The sequence below is a fragment of the Lutra lutra genome, chromosome 4, assembly GCF_902655055.1.
Source record: "Lutra lutra chromosome 4, mLutLut1.2, whole genome shotgun sequence".
Classification (NCBI taxonomy): Eukaryota; Metazoa; Chordata; class Mammalia; order Carnivora; family Mustelidae; genus Lutra; species Lutra lutra.
The window spans coordinates 4862865-4883801 of record NC_062281.1 but is presented as its reverse complement, the minus strand read 5'-3'; the positions used below and the strand labels follow the sequence as shown (position 1 = coordinate 4883801).

The following is a 20937-nucleotide window of genomic DNA, read 5'->3' as shown; positions in this document are numbered from 1 at the left end:
GTCTCGGACTCAGCTCCCTTGTTGCATCCAGACCTGTGGACTCACATCATCTGCCCTGACGGACTGGAACACCTCCCCCTCAGCTTCATCTACTAATTCACCCCAGGGGACAGCTGGTTTCCACTGCAACCCCTCTCTCCCCCTCCACATTACATAAAAGCCCCAATGCTTCCAATCCCACTGCTTTGGCGTTGCCCACATGCTCTCCCTCTGAACTGCCTTCACCACTGTCATCAATTTCCTCACCCCAAGCATCCTCCTCTTCCCTTCCAAAGAGTCATTTCTACAGTCCCCGCAACCCATTTCTCCCTTCCTTCAACCGTCCCGTAATCATCCCTTAGCTGCAAGGTGCCATCCTGGCTCTAAGGCACAGCAAATCTGCCCGTCAGGATGATGAGGACTAACGCCCCCTCCCAGTCTACAGAAAGACCACCTCTACGCAGCCTTCCCGGACACCACGGCACTTTCCGGGAGATGCCACGCTTTTTCATCTCCAAGGCTTTGCCTGTGGGAGTCTCAATGCCTGGGATTCCCGCTCAGTCTTTATGTGACTAGTGAGCCCTCTCTTGCAGGGAACCTCTCAGGGGAGGGAAGGGCATCATTGCTTGTGCTCTGCTTTCCCGTTCGGGATGCCACTCTCTTGACTTTCATCTCTAACTCCCATAGTCCTCTGTGAACAACTTGAATTCTTGTCTCTGTCTTTCTCTTGGTTCTGCCAGAGTTCCTAGGGCAACGCTGACTAAAGCAGAACCCAGTGTTCCCTGGACAAGTAAGTTAACAAGTTTATAAATGCACAAACAGAGGAACGAGAGATGACAGGAATCTGCTTCCCACTAGGGGGTGTGTGTGTGGGAACTCCACGGAGGGGAAGCCACACATTCCCTCTTGAGGAAGATGACATCGGGGAAAGCTCTAGTGGGTAAGAAAGAGGGGGAGCAAATGCTCATCTGTGAGGTTCTATTTAGGGGAAGAAATTCTGTCCCTGCCTGCCCGCCTGTCATTAGCCTGGAGGACTGAATTCCCCATACGTCATCCTCTCACTATGAACAGAAGAGATGCAGGCGGGTGGCGGGCAGCAAGGAAAGCCGGTCTGAGTCTGAATCCCCCTCCACTGTGGTACCCTGCGGTTCTGCTGTTCGCAGAAGTAGAGTATTGATGGAAGGGGGACACAGACCTCACACCATCTGAACACCCAGCCAGGCCCCAGGGAAACAAACATGCCTGGTGGGCTGGAGACAGAATGCCCAGACTCTGGGGTCCAGGCACCCCCGAGGGAACCCCTCCCTCTGGCCACTGGCCAAGTGCGTGAACCTGTGCACCCGCTGAGCCTACAGAACCCCTGCAGCCTCCGCAGTGCAGGGACACTACACCCTGCTGATTTATGGGGTTGTGAGAGGTTGTTTGTAGCAATCCAGAATTTTAAAATTTTCTTCTCCAGTGAAATTCTGGTTGACTCCAGTGGGCTGAGACAAAATTCAAGAGGTGACTTCATCTAATGAAAGGAAAGAGAGTTTTTCAAAGAAAGCCGAGAATGTCACCTTTTGGGGGAACACAGAGCAGGTTGGTGAGTACAAAGATCTGCTATTTTTAGGAAGAGCAGGGAAGGGCCAGGCTTCTACTGGCGACTCCCCTTTTCCCGGAAGTCCCCACACAGTAACTTCAGAGACCGAAAGGTCTGCACGTGGGGCAGGTGGAGCCGTGGAGACCCGAGCATCAGCTGGAGGGGACATGTGCAGACTTGTGTGACTCCTAAGAGCTCCTCACCCTGAAGGAGTGGAGATCTACTGTCTGATGCCCCAGAGCCCCGAGTCAGTTTCGAATTCCTTGGAGCCCCAGAGCGCACCTTCCGCAGGAGCTCAGGAGGAGACAGAATGGAGATCTGGGAGTGAGGGCTGCTCGGCTGAAAGTCATGTCCTCCCCATGTTGGATGGTCAACCATGGTGCTAACCTCCCTCAACATTACGAGGGACTTAGAAGCACGAGAAGCAGAAAAATTACCATTTTCAGGGTAACCGGTTTTTATTATCAAGCATGAAACATTTACTGATTATAAAAAAAAAAAGTCATGACAAATTCTAAATGATAAAATGCATTCTAATATTTTTTTTAAAAATAAAACAATGTCCAAGAAGAGAGCACTGGTGAAGTAATTTATGGTTGAACCCCTATAAGGGAATCTTTGCAGCTATTATACATAAAGGAATGTGCAGGGTTATAGGAAGTGCTCCCAAAAGGGAAAGAGAAAAAATAGAGACCAAACTGGTCTACGACATTTTTGTAAAGGAAAACATGTGTGCATATAAAATAGTGTTTGCTCAGTGAAAGAAAAGGGAGGAAGGAGAGAGAGGGAGAGGAAGTGGGGGAGGAAAGGAAGGAAGATGGGGGAGGAGAGAGACAGGGAAGGGAGGAAGGAACAAGAAAGGGGAGAGAGGGAGACGAAGGGGGACGGGGGCAGGAGGGAGGCGGTAGGGGATAGAGAGGGTGAGGAAGAGGGAGAGGAAGGAGGGGGGAGAGAAGGAAGGGGACAAGAAGGTGGAGGAAGAGAGGGGGAAGGGGGCAGGGAGGGAGAAGAAGAGGAGGAAGGGAGAGGGAAGGGAAGGGAGGGGACAGGGAGAGGGCAGGTGGGAAGGAATTTTGATGATAAAAGTAATAGGTGAGTGTGAAAAATGAGGAAAAGTACAAGATGAAACTGTCACCATGATTCCTTTCCTAGGCAAAATTATCTTATTTACGTCTATGTGTGTAATTAGATGTTTAAAATGAGGAAATCTGATGAAATGCAATTAAAAATTGCTTTTGAGCAATATTGGACAACAAGAGCTATTTAGGACCTCACTCAATCCCTTATGCTTTCTACTCTGACCCAAGATCCATTCAAAGAACCTTCTAGAAAAGAAACCTCTGTGATTTAGTATATCTCTATTGACTACGTTTCTCAAGAGTCCCCAAGGTAATTATTTCTTTAGAAATGTGTTGCGCATTGAAGTTGATAAGCGAGTAGAGTTACATGTGCTCACCACACACACACACACATGCATACACACAAAGCAGCAACTAAGGGAGGTGACAGATGTGTTAACTAACCTTATTGTGATCCCTTCACGAGATAAACTAGGCCGAACCAGCACACCACACCTTAGACTTATGTGACATTATGGGTCAGTGATATCTCAATAAAGCTGGAACAAAAGAAAGGTGACATTCTCACTTTGTAGATCCCATGTACGAGGTAAAGAACAGGAAGCAGGACTTCCCCCAGGGAGGCCAATCGGAACCAACATTTTTTTAAGGATCTTATTCATTTAAGAGAAAGAGAGCGTGTGCAGGAGCAGGGGGAGGGATGGAGGGAGAGAGAGAGGCAAGCGCCCTGCTGAGCAGGGAGCCCAGTGATGCTGGGCTGGATGTGCGGCTTGACACAGGGCTCCATCTCAGGACCCTGAGATCATGACCTGAGCCGAAGTCAGATACTTGACTGACTGAACCACACAGGCGCTCCTAAAACATTTTAAGACCAAGAAGGCTTTACCTCTTCCTGGGGGATTAGTTGTGGTGACTATTAAAACACAGAAAGGAACTACCCAATTCAGGTTCCAGCCAGTTCAGCGGTCCGTTTCAGGCCCTCTTGACGAGCCCCACAAGGTCTGGACCTCATTTTAACTAGGAGCCTTACAAATATCACCTCACTGGCTTCAAACATGATCCTGCAAAGCCAGTGAAGAAACAGAGACCAGAGGTTAGCAACTTGCCCATGGGCACCTAGCTAATAACAGAGAAAACAGAATCCAAATCAAGATCTGGGTCTGTGCTCCTTCCACTCTATCACCTTCAGGACCAGAGGCCTTTCTCCCCTGAGAGGGCTTCGCAAGAACCACTTTGAGTTCAAAACTAGAAAGGGCCACTCTGCCCAGGGGTTTCTGCCTGGCCTCTGATTCCCCCTGTGGGCGGCTCTGAGCTCTCCAGAAGCATGTTAATCTGAGCCCCCTGGGAGGGGTTCTTCTTCATAGACCTGCTGAGCCTGTCCTCAGCCAGGGGTTAAGAGGATAAAAGGCTTAAAGCATCAAGCTCAGAAGTCACAGATTCAAAGGCAAAAGAAGAAAAAATGGGACAGGACAATTGTTGACAGGAATGTGGATTTGCTAGAAAAATAATCCAGCATCTCCCAAATGCATACTTGAGTAAGGGTCTTAGGAATAATTCTAACAAGGCCTTTTGACAGGGAGGAGGAGATCAAATTTTTTTAATTACAACAATTATGGAATTTTATTCTTAGAGACCATGGAGCCAACCTACATGTCCTGAGCTAGAAGGAACCCTTGACTCAGACTGATAAAAATCCTGAATCACGCTGACTTGTAAAAAAGTAAAGGGAATCTGTCTGTTCGCACACATGGAAAGTCATGGGTCTGAACTGGTACATTAGATCTCTGATTTCTGTGCCACGAATATCATGCCCACCGGCCATTCATCAGGGCACACGGTCCGTCTTCACAGCAAATGGACCACTGTCAAGGCCCTGGAGATACTCACCGGTGGGTCCCACATGCCCTGCCTTCCCAGAGTCATCCTGGCCTCTCTTTACCCAGCAATGCTGGACATCCAGTGGGGTTCTCAACCACTATAATCCCACTCCCATTCAAAAGTGAGGGAATGAATGAAAAGGACAGCAAAATATTTTAATAAGAGAAGTGAGGAAAAGGATTGTTTCTGACAGAACCAGACAAATCAATGAATTGATCTCTGGCAAGCAAAGATAATTGTATTTCTGAGTCCATTAAGGCACATCGGGGCTGGTTAACTCATTTCACAGGGAACTGGCTGCCGCCGGCCATTAGCTGATGATGGGGACATCGAGGCATAAACGCAAGATGGCATTTTCCTTCAGGAAACCCTTGACTTATGACTCAACCGTTTTCACTCTAGTAGAGAAAAGGTAGGTGAGTTTGTTCAAAGGGGATCTCAATCCTAATAATTCCGTGAGTGTCTGACCTTAGACATCAGATCTGATAATACTGATTGAGGCCAGGAGATGAATCTCAACATCAGGGAAAACCTTCACTCAGAAAGAAAGCCAGTCTGAATTAAGACTTAAAATGGAATCTGAATACATTTTCAAGGACAAATGTTGGCTCCTTTCAACAAACAATATTGGGCATATCGTGGTCATATATAATAAGCACACATGAGATCTTAATAAATCGATGACTACAAATGTTCACATAGTGGGGGGTTTATACTTGTATACTTTATACTTATTCGCTCAAGTACTTCCTTATGAGAAGACTGTTGTAAATGAAGTAAGACTTTCCCTTCTGCTTCTGGCTTCCAGAATCCATACTGGAAAACTTACACGGAATCTCCATGGGCTCTTGAGCAAGAGGAATCCATGTGCAAAAGGAGGTAAGGTCCTGTCTCCTCCTGGGGAAGGGGAGACGCCACAGTCCTGCTACAAAGGAAGGGACCTGGGCCTATTCTGTTTGGAAGAAGAGGTTTTCAAGCAAGGCCAAATTTGCTCAGTGTGTGGACTGCTCCCTTGGGTCCTAACCCAGTCATTTTCCACCTGGGAACCACCTGTAGAACTTTACAAGTGCTGGTGTCTGGGGTCCCACCCTAGGAGTTATTTATTTAATTAGCCTAGAGGGTGGATGATTGCAGATGATTGTAGTACACAGCCTAGGTTGACACTGTCATAGAGACTTTCTGTGCTGTTACCCCAGACCCAGATGGAGAACACACGAAGACGTGGTTTTCTGAGCCTCATGACCAGTGATTCTGACTTGGTAGGTCTGGGACACGGCCAAGGGTCTGCACCTCTAATGGAAGTGTAATGGTGATGCTCCTGCCCATGGGCCACACTCTGACATGCAGTGATGTAAATAGTACGTTAGAAATCAGGAAGTGTTTTCTCACTGTGGGGATCCATGGGACCCCATCCTAGTTGCAAGAAGTTCTCAAAGAAGCAGAAAGTTCTATCAGGGCAAATACAAGCTCTCATGGATCTCCAAGGATATGCCAGGCTCTGCCAGGTCAGGCACAGGCCATATAAAGTCAGGTAAGATCAGTTCCTTACCCTTAAGGAGCCTCAAGCCACTTGACAAGAAGACAAAACCAGACAGGACATCACCACTATTCCCTACTGCAGCCTGGTCCTGTCCCCCACCTTTGATGTCTCAGAACATCGGTGGCACTGACATTAGCATCCTGATAGTCACCAGTCTAACAAGAGACCAGCTGCGGTAAGTTCTGTGATCCTCCAGCCCCGCCTTTGTACTCTTTGCTTCCCCGTGGCCTTCCAGGTGGGCTCTGCTTCCTGACACTACCGAGCCATTCCGTGGTGTGGTCCTCCCAGGTCCTCTGCATGGCTGACTCCTACCCACTTTTCAAAAGACAGCTTTGGGTGATCTCCTTCTGGGACACCTTCTCTGACTCTACGCACAGAGTGGCTTCCCCTGCTGTTTCTCTTCATAGTATCCGAAGTCCGTCTTTGTCACAGAACTTACCCTACCTGGTGGCCATTCCCTGTGTGTGTATCTGCCTCCCTTATTAGCTGGCAAACACTCTGTGGGCAGAGTCTCTCATCTTCATGTTTCTAGAGCCTTTTACAACAACATACGCTTACTAGTGTTTATAGGAATGATGATGTGAGTGGATGGTGGAATAAAACCTAGGAGAGGCAGGCTTTTAAAATTATGGGAATGAGGGATTCCTACAAACTGGGCTGGATACAGTAGATAAAGACCAGTCAACAAATAGCCTGACATGAGATTCTATTTAAGCTAGAACTTAATAGGGTAGAATTTTCAAGGTAGATATTACAAGAAGGACACTCAAGAATGATCTGAGCATAGACAATAAAAGTGAGAAATTTAAGGTCAAACCATTTAGGCTTTGAACACCGAGCTGGGTGAGAGCATGAGCAAGCTAGAGGGTTGTAAACAGGAAAGCAGGTGGTCCCACTATTCGTAGTGACGACAACTTAGATGGTATTTGCCAGGTACCAGGCACCAGGCTAGCTGTTCTGCATATATTACTTCATGCAATTCATACCATAAGACTTCTTCTGATTACCCTGTGAGACTGTGTCATCACCATTTTACAAGTGACAAAATGGTGGCTCAGAGTGTTTTAAAAGGACATTTTTACATTCTCAGAGCCTACAAGGGGGCAGAGTGTGGCTTCACATTCAGGTCTGATCCTCAAGCCAGGTTCCCCAGTGCCTCCCTGCCCCAGCCCTTTTTGTCAGGATGAGTCTTGCTGCCAGACATGGGTTGACAATTCACAGTGCATGTTGATAGGTTTCAGGAGATATTTTCCCTTGGAGAATTTGCTTCAGTCAATATAGACTTAGGAGAAATGCAAGTTGACTGTTTGCTCAAAGCAAACACCACCAAAAGGCAATATGCATTCTGGGACTAGAAAAACCATCCACAAACGTAAATGTACGAGAAGCAAGTAATCCCCAAATGGGGCAGAATCTCATGCAATATTCTCAGTTCTGCATCCACGTGCTTTTGACACATCTCACAACGTCTACCTGACCAGAATAGGCAGTGATGATCTGAAACATCGGGATGGAGGTACCAGGGGCATGTCTCATTATCTGAGAAACTGCTGAAATGTGGATGCCCACAGTCAAATTCAGTGTGAGGAAGGACATTTTCCTTCCTTTGCAATCCCTAACTCTAATTTCTACCTCCCAAGGACCTTTGGAGAACATCCTCAGACCCAAAAATGGGCCAGCCTCCCCAAAGCTGCCTTCCTTTTCTTTAATGGCACATGAAAATCCTCCATTTTCTTTCATTTGGGATGCACCTCACCCGCTAGGCTTAGATCTCAGTCATCACTTCCCCATGGAGTGTTTGCTGGGTAAAGTAACTTCATCTCACCATAAGCATGGTTCCTGTGGGATTCGGAGCAGGAAAAACCTTGGTGATAGAGTTGTATGGACCACAGCTGTTAGGCGCCCCTCTGAAGGATGCAGAATCCTGGCTGGTGCTGTACCTAGCCTATCCATGGCTCTCTATAGCCTTGACCCAGGGGACTGGGGACCCTTAACTTCAAGGTCTTACTGCTAGCAGGACTCTTAGAGATCTTAGAACCCACTCTATTCTCGTAAGAGCTCTGACTGTGATGTCCCAGCCTGTTGATGGCCAAGGCTGCTATGAAGCCCACCATAAGTATGCTCCATCCTAAGATGATGCCCTCATCCACATCAAAGTGCCAACACCATGAAGGGTTGGCATGGAGAGCAGGAAGAAATTCCTGAGAGCCTTTGTTCCACTAGACCCGTGGTCACCAACTGCCAATGAATTCATACTTACAGTAACAACATCTTCAAGCATGCAACTCCAATATACATATATTTATTTACAATCCCATACCCATATGATTGCATAATCCTACACAACAGTCATTGTAAGCATAAAGAAGGATCTTTTAAAAGATGAGATAAGGGGGGCGCCCGGGTGGCTCAGTGGTTAAAGCCTCTGCCTTCGGTTCAGGTCATGATCTCAGGGTCCTGGGATCGAGTCCCGCATCAGGCTCTCTGCTCAGCAGGGAGCCTGCCTCCTCCTCCTGTCTCTCTCTCTGCCTGCCTCTCTGCCTGCTTGTGATCTGTCTGTCAAATAAATTAAAAAAAAAAAAAGATGAGATAAGGAATTCAATAATACTTGTTTTAAAAATTAATTACTTTTTATATTAAAGGAACATATAACTAACCTTTTTGCTCTTACTAAAAATATGCATATAACAGTGATTAGATATTCTGGTTTTAATTTAGTCTAATTAAATATTAGACTTCAGTGCTGAGCATGGCTACACAAGAGAACTCCTCAAAACACACAAACCTAGAGGATCTTAGGCAGGCAGAGTGAGTCACGGTTTCCTCACTCGTCTGGTAAACTCCTTAACCAACTGCGCAGGGCCCTCTTCCAGGTTTGGGTGTGTCCCTTGAAATGTCCTGCTTCTGGTAAATGGTTTCATACAATACCTAGTCAACACCTGAAGCCCCAGAATATTATTAGGATCAGGTGTATCATGAAGAATTACAGTTATAACTCCGTATATCAAATAGTTCTTTACATAAGTTCAACTTTCTAAGCCTACCTATTTTTTAATCTGATCAGTTTGCCATTCCATCCCAGGGTGCATCTGAGCAGGAGAAGACCAGGGCAGTTCTGTCCTTTCCTGCTCTTCTCCATACTTTCATTAGCAATATTACCTTCGATTCATGATGGCTTTACAGTATTAATTTTTAAGCCACTTGCTATTTTATGAGGGTTAGTGTAATTAAAGGAAGAAAATAGTTTATGGATGTGTATACCTGTCTAGTCCCAAACTGTAGTATCTGGCAATGTGAGGGTGATGTCATCAACTCGTCTGTACTGTGGGAGGCCCTTTCATTTGATGCCAGAGTTACTGTGTAGAACTCACGACTAGGTGCCATATGGACACAGATTTGTCCAGGGTCATTCTGGATTCTAATTTTTTTTTTTAAAGACTTTACTTATTTATTTGACAGACAGAGATCACAAGTAGGCAGAAAGGCAAGCAGAGAGACAGGGGGAGAAGCAGGCTCCCCGCTGAGCAGAGAACCCGATGCGGGGCTCGACCCCAGGACCCTGGGAACATGACCTGAGCCGAAGGCAGCAGCCCAACTGACTGAGCCACCCAGGCATCCCTTCTCTCTGATTTTTGATGAAAATAATTATAAATGGAAGTTTTAAAATTTTCTTCCCACATCTTGATGGATGTTTTGTGTAGCCCTGGGCAGGGGGGAGGCAGCCCACCCTGGAGACTAGGCTTACATCATAGAAAACAAGCAACTCAGCCCCAGAACCCCCCTCTATTACGTTAGAGCTTCGAATTGTTCCATCCCCCTGATCCCGAGTTACCCGTGGGGCAAAGTAAAGACACTACCACTCGGGCTATGGTTGGCAATGAGGATTTAGGAACTCATCGTAGAAGTGTCTAACACATGATAGACACATGACATTCTCCAACGTGAACAGGAGAATGGGGGGAGGTACCAAATGGACTCTAGGAAGCAGTAACCAAGCCAGGACTTGAGAAGCTGGGCCCCAAGCCCAGAGTCTTCTCACTACACTGCACAACTTCTGATCAGGTGAGGATGGTCTAACTAATGCTGACAAGCTTCTGGAGGATGCCTAGATCTTTGCTTACTGAAAACTCAGCTCCAGAACCCCGACCAGAAATGAGGGCCCCCGTCCCTAGGACATAGCTGGTCCCAGGATCATTGCCCGTTCCCCGCACCACCTGCTTCAGGTCACCCACCAACATGTCCTGGTCACTGAATCTCCTCATGGAACAAGGAGCCATCATGCTTCCATGCTTCCATGGCACACTGGAAGCAATGACTTCTAGCTTCCATGGAATGGAATGACATCAGCTTCCATGCTTCCAGGCGCACTGGAAGCAATGACTCCGAACGATCCTTCTGAAACTGGAGACGGACCCGGTTGGCAGAGGGCCAAAGTGTGAGATGGTCTCTACTTCTCCGCCCTGAGTCTAGACTGCCCTTGCACTTGGCCTTGGCCAGCGGAAGGCCCAGGAAGCCCCTCTGTGAGTTCGAGGCTCCCTGGCAGGATGTCGTGTGTGTTTCCACTCCTGCTTGTAGGGCTCATCTGCCGCCTCCCAGCCGAGGGCCCAGGCCTGGAGCAAACCACGGCAAGGGCGGCCAGGCCCTGTAATCCAGCTCAACCTGCCTGCCCTCGGAATCCACAGCTGAATGGAAACCTGCAGTTTTAAGGCACTATGGTTACGGTTCGGGATACTCTGTTCCCCAGCAAAAACAAACCAAGAGATGGAACCACTTAGAAGCATCAAGTTGAACAAAGATCCAAATGCTCAGCAAAGCTTGATTTTAAAGTAACCTTCCTCCTCTCTCCCACGACCCTCCCCTCCTCCCTTCTCAGACTTGCGTTTCGGGACTAAGGAGGATACTGGCAGCTCATCCACAATTCCTGTCGAAACCAGTTAGATCCTGTATTTCCCAATGAAACAGCCCAGCCCCTTCCTCTTTCGGATTTCAATTTTGAAGGCTGTGGGCTGCCGGCTGCTTCCTTTGGCCCCGCACAGCAGTAAAACTAGTGTTCCTCTTTATCCCTAACCCTGTCTTGGGTTGTATTCTGGCTCTGAAGCATGGAGGTCAGTTTTCCACAACACAGATACCTCCTATTTTGCACTGTTAACTTGAACACATCACCAATGCAGTCTCTATGAACTTAGGTTTCCTTGTCTGTAACCCAGGGAAAGCACCGGCTGCCCCGGGAGAGCCCAGAGCCCTCCGGTGGGACTAGAAGCTTCACATACACCATCCCACGTGGTTATCATCTGCAGTGACCTTGAGAGGAAGGTCTGTCCTGAAGACCTATTGAGGTCACGTGTGTACAGCACCAAATTCAGTGCATCCTTAAAGACTAGAAGCAATTACACTTTAATTCTTTACTTAAAGAGGACATCATAAATTTTCAGTCCTTGAGAGATCTAGGCACAGGTATTAGGTATGATACACAGTTTTGGGGAAATGGGCCTACAAATATTGATCATGAAGACATCTTATTGTTAGAGCTATACAAGCAAGCTTCATTTCCAATAAATTCACTTCCCAGTAAAACCGACCAAGTACATCAAGGGAAGAGGAACCCAGAAGAGCGAAGGTGGACGGGAGTGCAGGAGGGAGGGAGAAATTCACACTCTCAAGTCGGTCAGTGTGTGGGTGATTTTCAACCTCACTAAACGTTTGGATGTTCCACTTGGCAGGAAAAATAATGAAAATCCTTTTCTTGTTAATCCAAAATGTCCTACCACCTGTCCTTACCACCTCTATTTCCTGCCAGGAGAAACACACACATACACAGAGGACCGTTGAACAACAATGGGGTTCGAGGCACCCACCCACAGTCAAAAATCATGTAGGACTTTGGACTCTCCCAAAACTTAACTACTACTAGCCTACTGTTGACCAGAAGCCTTACTGATCATATAGACAGTCAAATACACATATTTTATATGTTGTATGTATTACACACTGTATTCTTAACCTAAAGGAAACTAGAGGAAGGAAAACGTTATTAAGCAAATCGTAAGGAAGAGAAATAACATCCATAGTGCTATGCTGCATTTAGAAATCCATGTTCTACTGGACCACACAGCTCACACCCGTGTCGTTAAAGGGTCAACCATGTATGTATGTACACAACAATAGATAGAGAGATGCATACTTACCCTCTCTGAAAGAGATCCACATTATAAAATTTATGTAGCTCTACAGAAAACTCAACCGTTCCTTGTACTTCAGACATGATCTTCTTGGTTCATTACCTGAAAAAGAGGAGAGAAATTAAGAGCTTGAGATTCCATCAGCCAAATAGAGAAAAGCTTCCACAGGGGAAACCCAATGTACTTGACCAATGGGAGCATGGTGCGTTCATTGGATGTCATCACTCGAGGTTCCCTTTACAGGAAAAGACAGAGACAGAAGACACACTTACTGTCGCTCAGCTCACTCCTCAAAGGACCAGACTTGGACCCAGATGTCCTAATCCTAAAGTGGGGCTAGTATACAGCACTTCCTTACCTGTCAGTGTCATGGAGGTAACAGCAGCCCAGTCATGAGCACAAGGCCAATGGCCAATGGAGAGAGTCCCAGCTCCCACTTTCTACCTGTGTGACTGAGCAAATTACTTAACGTCTTCTCTATAACATGACTCCTGGTAATAGCACAGAATAGATAAAGGGTGGACGGATTAAATGGGTCTACCACACAGAGCACTTTGCACAGTTCCTGACATGCACAATGATTAATATCAGTAATTGAGAGTGACTTTATCATTGTTAGCATAAATGCCATCTTGAAAGGGCTAAGGGGCCTGGAGGGGCAAGGCCAGATGTGTTCTCCACCGAGCATGGGAAGCAGAGGGAGTGGGTACCACTGCCTAGCAGATGTTGAGCCCAGCTCGACAGGATACCCATTTTCCCAGCAAAGAAACCTGAGGGCCAATAACAAGAGGGCTGGATGGGGAAGAGGGAGGGGACAAAATTAAAACAGTACAAGTCTAGGAAGAGAAATGAACCAAGGGGAAGAAAGACTCAAAGTAGGCTGAATTTTCTGAGGGTATGAGACTATCTAGACACCAACGATTAGGAGGAAGGGAAAGAAACTGACTTTTATGGGGCATCTACTATATACTCTTGGGGCTGCATGAAGTATTTTCTGTAAGTTGCCTAATTTTGACCAAGAAGAATTTTGTGATAAAGTTTCTTGCCCCATAATGTAGATGAGGAAAAGGATCAGAGAGGCTCTAATCTAAACCCACTTTCCTCCTCTAGAATGCTCTAGTGTTATGTACTGTGGAAGGTGTCTGCACTCCCTCCAAGCCTCAGTCTGCCACCATGTGTAATGGGACGATACAAGCTACGTAGGATGAGTTCCCATAGAATAGGAGATAATTACTTGCAATGAGCAGGTTCTTGGGGAACCAGCAGGTTCTCCCTGGATAGTGGCTGGCATGATGTTGGGAAAGGGGATAATGAGACAGAGGTAGGAGGGAAGCCAAGAAGAGATCCAGTCTCTCCTACCTGGCACCTAGGTCTCCTTTGAAAGCCTCTCTTCCCTCTACTCCCCTGATGCCTCAAAGACCAGAACACCATCACTGGGGTTCAAAGTACAACTTCACTGTAGCCAGTGGGGTCATGCCAGGCCAGGTCCCAAGAATAAAAACACAAGAGATTAACGTGGCCTTGACTGTGTGCCTTGGCTCTGACACGGGTGCTGCGCAGGGAAACATTTCTGAAGATGCAGAATTCCGCTGGCCAAATTAAAATGCAGCAGATCCCAGAACACAGCCTCTATAAATCCTATAAGCAGAATTACAAGCTGGCACACCCGGAGAAGTGTGGCTCCCAGAATGCACTGAAAACCAATCTCCATAATGGGAGAGCCCTGGAGGTGCACACCTGAGCCAGTCAAGGTCAGAACCACGCACCCCCCCTCCCTGGCCCCAATTTCAATGTCGAGGCACTTCCAGTAAGAGCTGGACAGGGGGCCAGCAAATAAAGCCACTCCGCACCTAAATTCATTATCACGTGAAACATGGGGACAGCTGCCTCTTCCCTACTTCCGTCTCCCGTGCTCAGTCTCAATCCTTAGAATCCTGCAGAGCCAGCAAACCATCTGACCCCTGCTTGTGGTGGCAGGACCAATAATTCCTGACCCTCCCAGATCCCCGGCCTTGGGAGGATGTTACAGAGTAAGGAACAGAGGGAGAGCCAGAATAGCACATACTAACACTCCAGCCTACTGCACACCAAACACTGTTCGGGGGTGGCGGGTACGTATGTATTTCACGCCCACCATGAAACATGTCTGCAGCGGGCAGTCCTGGCGCCAGTCACCCAGGAGGCAGCCGCGCCATACAGAAGAACAGCACTGACCCAGGAGCTATCGACACTACTTTTCCATCTCTGGCCCTTACTGGTAGAATGGCTGGGACAGTGTTTTTCTGGGGAGTTAGTCTTTAGAAGAAAAAATACTTAGTGCATGGAGAATACCATGCAGAACATTGTTTTCTCCTGGGAAGATGTGCCCTCGTGCCCTCACGCCCTACTGCTCAGGACCCATTAGCTGGAACACGTAAATGCAAACCCAGCTTATGAGTGGAAAGCTACCTGTTCCTTTTAAGGTCATGTGATTCATTAAAACCCAAATACCAAGTTAGTCCATGACGAAGATGAGTTCACATTTAAAATACCAGTTTTGGGGCACCTGAGTGGCTCAGTGGGTTGAGCCTCTGCCTTCGGCTCAGGTCATGATCTCAGGGTCCTGGGATGGAGCCCCGCATTGGGCTCTCTGCTCAGCAGGGAGTCTGCTTCCCCCTCTCCCTCTGCCTGCCTCTCGGCCTACTTGTGATCTCTCTCTCTGTCAAACAAATAAATAAAAATCTTTAAAAAAAATAAAATACCAGTTTTACAGTGTGGAGATTCCTCAAAAAATTAAAAACAGAAAGAGAATATGATCTAGTAATTCCACTGCTGGGTATTTACCCAAAGACAACGAAAACACGAATTTGAAAAGACACATGCACCCTTCTGTTGACTGCAGCATTGTTTGTAACGGCCAAGATAGGGAAGCAGCCCAAGCGTCCACCGATAGACGAACGGACAAAGAAGACGTGGTACATACTCACAGCAGAATATTACTGAGCCGTGAAGAAGATGAAATCTTGCCTTTTGCAGGAGTGTGGAAGGAGCTAGCAGATACTACCCTAAGTCCATTAAGTCAAACGGAGAAAGACAAATAAGAGATCGTTTCACTTACTTATGGAATCCGAAACACCAAATGAACAAGCAAAACCGGAAACGTCTCACAAACCAGAGGCTGTGAGATGGGAGGGGTTTGGGAGACAGGTGAAGTGATACAGGGGATGAAGGGGTACACACTTCCAGTTACAAAACAGAGTCCCAGGGTGGACAGTACTGCATAACGAGTACGGTCGCGGATACCGTCCTGCCGTGCGGTGACAGATGGGGACCGCGGCTAGCACAGTGGGCACTGAGTCACGTGCAGAACCGTTGAGCCGTTCTGTTACGCGTGTGACACTGCGCGTCACTGACACTGCCATAACAAAGACACAGAATAAAGTAAAATACGTTTGAAAACTCCATATTGGGGCACCTGGTGGCTCGGTCGGTTGAGTGTCTGGCTTTCGGTTTTGGCTCAGGTCATGATCTCAGGGTTGTGGGATCAAGCCCCACACTGGGCTCTGCGCCCAGCACAAAGTCTGCTTCAGATTCTCTCTCCCACTTTCTCTTTCTCTCCCTCTCAAATAAATATATACAATCTTAAAAAAGAAAAACTCTCCATATTGATTTTGCCAGTAATTGTACATGGTCCAGTTGGCAGAGATCGCAGGAATCTGTAGGAATCCTCAATTAATCAGCTTGGGTCCCAGCCATCTCCTCTGCCCTTTCTATCTGAGGAACAGAGAGAACATAGTCAGAGGAGGGGCTACACGTGGGGCCCCAGGTCAGCAACCTCAGCATCACTTGTTTTGAAAGCAAAGTCTTGGGTCCCCCCCTCAGATCCACTAAGCCAGAAACTGTAGGGACGAGGCTCTGGAAAGGAGTCCACACCCTCCAGGGAACGCTGATGCCAACACCCTCTCAGAACCACTGGTGCACAGTCTAGGGGCTGCAGTTTCCCAGACCTGAGATCACCAGCTGCCTGGGGGCTGCCTCGCCTTGTGCCCCCTGCTTCGCTGGATCTCTGTCCCTCAGCCTCCTCCGCATGCTGTGAGGAGTAAAGGACTGCCTGCCCCGTCTGGTGATTTTCATGATCAACAGAGATCAAGCACAGGGAATGGCCGATATGGGTTAGAGCACACACACACAAGACAGGCATTTTTAAAAATACAGGCCAGATTTAATTTAAAAAATGTCCCACTGGGCAGGAAGATGCTAGCTCTGTGGGAGGAAGTGCCCCATGACAGCGTCTGTAAATATACAAATGGCTCAAAGAGCGGTCGCGGCGGTATCCCCTTCGCTCACATGGTAGAATTCACCGGCTCCTCAAAATACACAGGGTGTGGACTACTAAGGGGCGCATTATGGATCCACGGCCGAGTAACAAATAACCCAAGCCTCCCACGGGCACAGGGGCGATAGGTGACACACGCTCGTACGTTCCCCACTCACATTACGCTCATACATCCAGGGCACACTCCGACACCAGCACAGACACACACACCAGGTGTACACACATAACACCCACACGCCAACACATGAGACCACATGGCATATCCCTCATCACATGCAACAGGCAACACACCTGACCCACGATACACACAGGCACCACACCCACCCCACGTGCACCAGTTTCTGCGCTGACTTCCTGCTACAACCAGCAACCCAAGCTGGAGACTGCAATCATCCGACCACACCTGCGGCCCCGAGAGGCTCAGCTCCCTACATGCATTTCCTGAAAGCCTCCTACACGTCCAGGAGCTGCACCTGTGAGCTCAGAGCTAGGACAGGGCGATCAAGTGCCAGTCGAAAGGAGAGGGAGGAGGATGGGGAGGGAGAGTCCTGGATGCTCGGGGAAGGCGCCCCTGGGAAGGCAGACTTGTGAGTGGTGAGGCCATGTCCAGTCCAGGGTCACCCATGAAAACCTTCCTCCGCTTAAAAAGCGAGAAGGGATCCGTGCATCTTGATGTTTACGGCTGCGTTATCTACGATAGCCCAACTGTGGAACGAGCCAGGTGTCCATCAGTAAGCGAACGGATAAAGAAGATGTGGTTCGAACACAATGGGATAGTCCACAAGGAGGCCATCTCGCCATTTGCAACGGTGTGGATGGAGGTAGAGTGTATCACGCTAAGCGACATCGGTCAGAGGAAGACAAACATGATGTCACTCCTACGTGAAATTTATGAAACAAAGTGAATAAGCCGAAGGGGAACGAAGAGAGAGATAGAGAGAGAAAAACCAGAAACAGACTCTGAACCCTAGAGGACAAACTGGCGGTCACCAGAGGGGAGGGGAGGGGAGGGTGGGGGAATAGGGGATGGGGATTAAGGAGGGCACCGGCTGTGACGAGCACATGTGTCGCAGGGAAGTGTGAATCACTGTGCTGTGCACTGGAAACCAATATTACCCTGTACATTCACTAACGGGGATTTAAATAAAAACGTTAAAAACAAAAAGTAAGGAGAGCTCCCTGGCAGGTCCTCGGGGCCTCAGCATCGGCTCACCTGCCTTGCTGTTTCCCCCACACGGAGTAAGACCCCTCCTCCAGGCAGCAGCGCCACCGGCCTGCACCTGGGTGGGGCCAGCTTATACCTGGCGAGCCTGGTGTAGGGACGGGCACCCACAGACACAGGCGAGGGTACAGGAAGCACCCCTGATGCATCTGGCAGAGACGACAGGACATGAGCTTCAGAGAGGCCTTCCTTGAGGGTCGGGGAGAGAACAACGTCGGTCTCTAGGGCACCACACACACGTGCTCTGCACCAGCCGGCCGGGTCCCACTCACACCGGGTGTCCTCGAACTTGCTGCTGCCTTCCCCGGGCCTCATCTTCCTCCTCTGTAAAATGGGAGTCATCATCACACAATCTTCATGGGGTTGTTAAATGAAAGATGTTAATACACGTAAGGCATTTAGAACCTGGTATAGAATGGACCCCAACAAAAGCCGGCTAACGTTAATTTTATTCCAGGAGGCAGAGTGGGAACAGCACAGCCTGGAGTGCAGCCCCCCTTGCTTCGCATTCATTCAGAGCGATCCTGATCGGACACCCCGCCTCACACAGGCCCGCCCTTTCTGGGAGACTTCTCCCAGCCCCTCTGTCCCCCACAAGAGATGGACCCATCTCCTGAAGCAATGAACTTCTCACCACTGGGGGCAGCCCAGGCACAGGAGGGGCCCTGCTTCAGGGATCCAGGCCCCCGAATTGTGTTTCAGTGGCAATGAAATTCCCTCTCAGCCTCAATGTCCTAAGACCCCATCGGCCCCAGGCAGACCATGTTAGCCCAGATCAACAAGGAACAAGACAACAGGTTCGGAAGAAAGCAGAGGAGATAGAGTGGAAAACCACTACAGGCTTTGCATTGCCTCTCTGAGCCCGGATTTCCACATCCGAATGTGGAGGGAAAACCAACGAAGAGAATGATTTGCAAGGGTGGCTAATGAAAGGGAATTTTAAAAAGCAGGAAACTGTTTTCAGTGTCAAATAGGGTCTTATTGAAGTAAGGAAAAGAAACTGTGTTGGAAACATAAGCACATTATTTATCCTTCCTCGAGGGTGGAGATGTTTAAGGTCCTTGAAAACAGGAGGTCGTGCCTATCCATGGCTTTCTGAGCACTCCACGCCCCCCACGGCTGGGACACCGCAGACATTCACAGATACATGTAGAATTAATGAATACGGGGTGATACTGGGACCCAGAGCTGCAGCCAGAGTGTGAGCGTGGAAGGGAGGCCCATCTCCCCAAGGGAAAACAGCAACACAGAACACACGCCGCACCAGGAAGGGGTGTGAGCACAGGTGTGGATCACGTGGGAGAGAGCACCTTCGTTGTGATCACAGATACTGACGAGGCCGGCCAGGTGAGCCCTTCCAGACAGGTCCAGCCCTGAGGACTGGCACCGGGCTCTGACCACGAGGCGTAACAAGTGCAGCCTGTGGTGTCCGGGAGGAACGCATTCAGGACTGGGGAAGGACGTTATCCTTATCTCTCCATCCACCGCACGGCAAGGGCCACACTGTGGGGAGTCCAGCCTTCCTCAGCTTTGGGGCCAAGGACCTTCGCCCACAGAACCCCAGGAAACACACAAAAACACATTATTGGGTCCTACACTCAGACCTCCTATTGAGACTCGGAAAGGGATGGAGAAACACTTGTGCTAAAGGGAAACCCTGGTGCACCTGCTTCTCATGCCAGCTTGTGTGGCGGGGGGGACCACGTACATCGCCAAGTCCTGAACCAGAGACCAGAGAAATGTTATCTGCTATCTATTTGAGTGACCTACGGAGGGTAAGGAAGAAATACTGGAGGCTCCTCCTTCAGAAACGAAGCTACTTTTCTTTCTTTTTTATTTTTATTTATTTATTTTTTTAAGATTTTATTTATTTATTTGACAGACAAATAGGCAGAGAGGCAGGCAGAGAGAGAGGAGGAAGCAGGCTCCCTGCTGAGCAGGGAGCGTGATGTGGGGCTCAGTCCCAGGACTCTGGGATCATGACCTGGGCCGAAGGCAGAGGCTTAACCCACTGAGCCACCCAGGCGCCCCCGAAGCTCCTTTTCTTACAGGGCTTCACAAAGTGGTCTGGATGTAGCAGTCGCCGTGTAGAAACGGTAACTCTGAGTGGCATCTCGAACGGGGCCTTCAGGGCAGGACACATGTCTGTGTATGCGTGTGTGCGGAAGATCATTGGGTCTGGGATAAACAAGCCAGGAGCCAAATCTCTGTTCTACAATTAACTGCACGTCACGTCACAGAACTCTGCAAGCTTCCAAGGCCTCCTCTGCGATTCAGAGATAACTCCCTACCCCAGGGGGTAACACACCACAGGTGTGAGTCCCAGCCCTCCAGGGACACAGAAGGCTAAAGTCACCGAGAAGAACTGTTAATGCATTCAGTTCCTTGTAGGAATTCTTCCTTTTGAATTTGCTTTTGTTTTCATCATTGGAGTTCACTGAGCTTTTCCTTTCTGTGTGTTTGCTTCCCTCCGGCCGTAAGCCACTCTGATCTAGAACGGGACAAAGACACGCAAAACTCATGGTGTGGAAGAGAGAGAAATCTCGTAGCCTCTTCCAGAGAGCCGCAGCCCTGGTCATAGGGCCAGGAGATAGAGGACTCCCCAGTCCCTGCACTGGAGGCCCGAGGACTGGCACCCAAGCTGGGGGAGGGGGCCACCACCTACCCAGCTCTCTGGTGTGGACCAGCCATCAGCCTGGAGTCCTCCCTTCCTCTCCCCATCTGCTGTGGTGTAATGAGTCCCCCAAAATCCATATGATGAAACCTAGCCCCCAAAGTAAACTTTTTGGAAGGTGAGGCCTCTGGGAGGTCATGAGGGTAGAGCCACCGTGAATGGCATTAGTGTCCTTACAAAAGAGACCCCAGAGGGCTCCCTTCCCCTTCTGCCAGGTGAGGACACAAGACGTTTGCAACAGACCTGGGCCCTCGTCAGACCACGCTGACCCCTGACCTTGGACTTCCCGCCTCCTGAGCCATCAGAAACACATTTCTGTGATGCGTAAGCCCCCCAGACGGGTATTTTGCTCTGGCCCTCGGGGATGGACAGAGACCCCCCCGCAAAGACAACCCGTTCTGACCACCGTTAGCATCTCACATCCAATCCCTCCTCTCTGTCTCCAAAGCCGCCACCCTGGTTATCCTTGTCCTCTCCCTCTCACCTGGG

The 20937-nt window shown here is 48.8% G+C and overlaps 1 protein-coding gene across 3 annotated transcripts in view; it reads right to left on the bottom strand.

Moving 5' to 3' along the window:
• The window catches only part of FAM135B (family with sequence similarity 135 member B), a 272589-nt gene that overhangs the window by 161365 nt on the left and 90287 nt on the right, over positions 1-20937 (bottom strand). For all 3 annotated transcript variants that reach the window (XM_047728395.1, XM_047728397.1, XM_047728398.1), the window contains one exon: positions 12244-12339. In XM_047728395.1, coding sequence (XP_047584351.1) covers positions 12244-12320 — 77 coding nt within the window. In that variant the 5' untranslated portion in view covers positions 12321-12339. The remainder of the gene's footprint in view (positions 1-12243; positions 12340-20937) is intronic.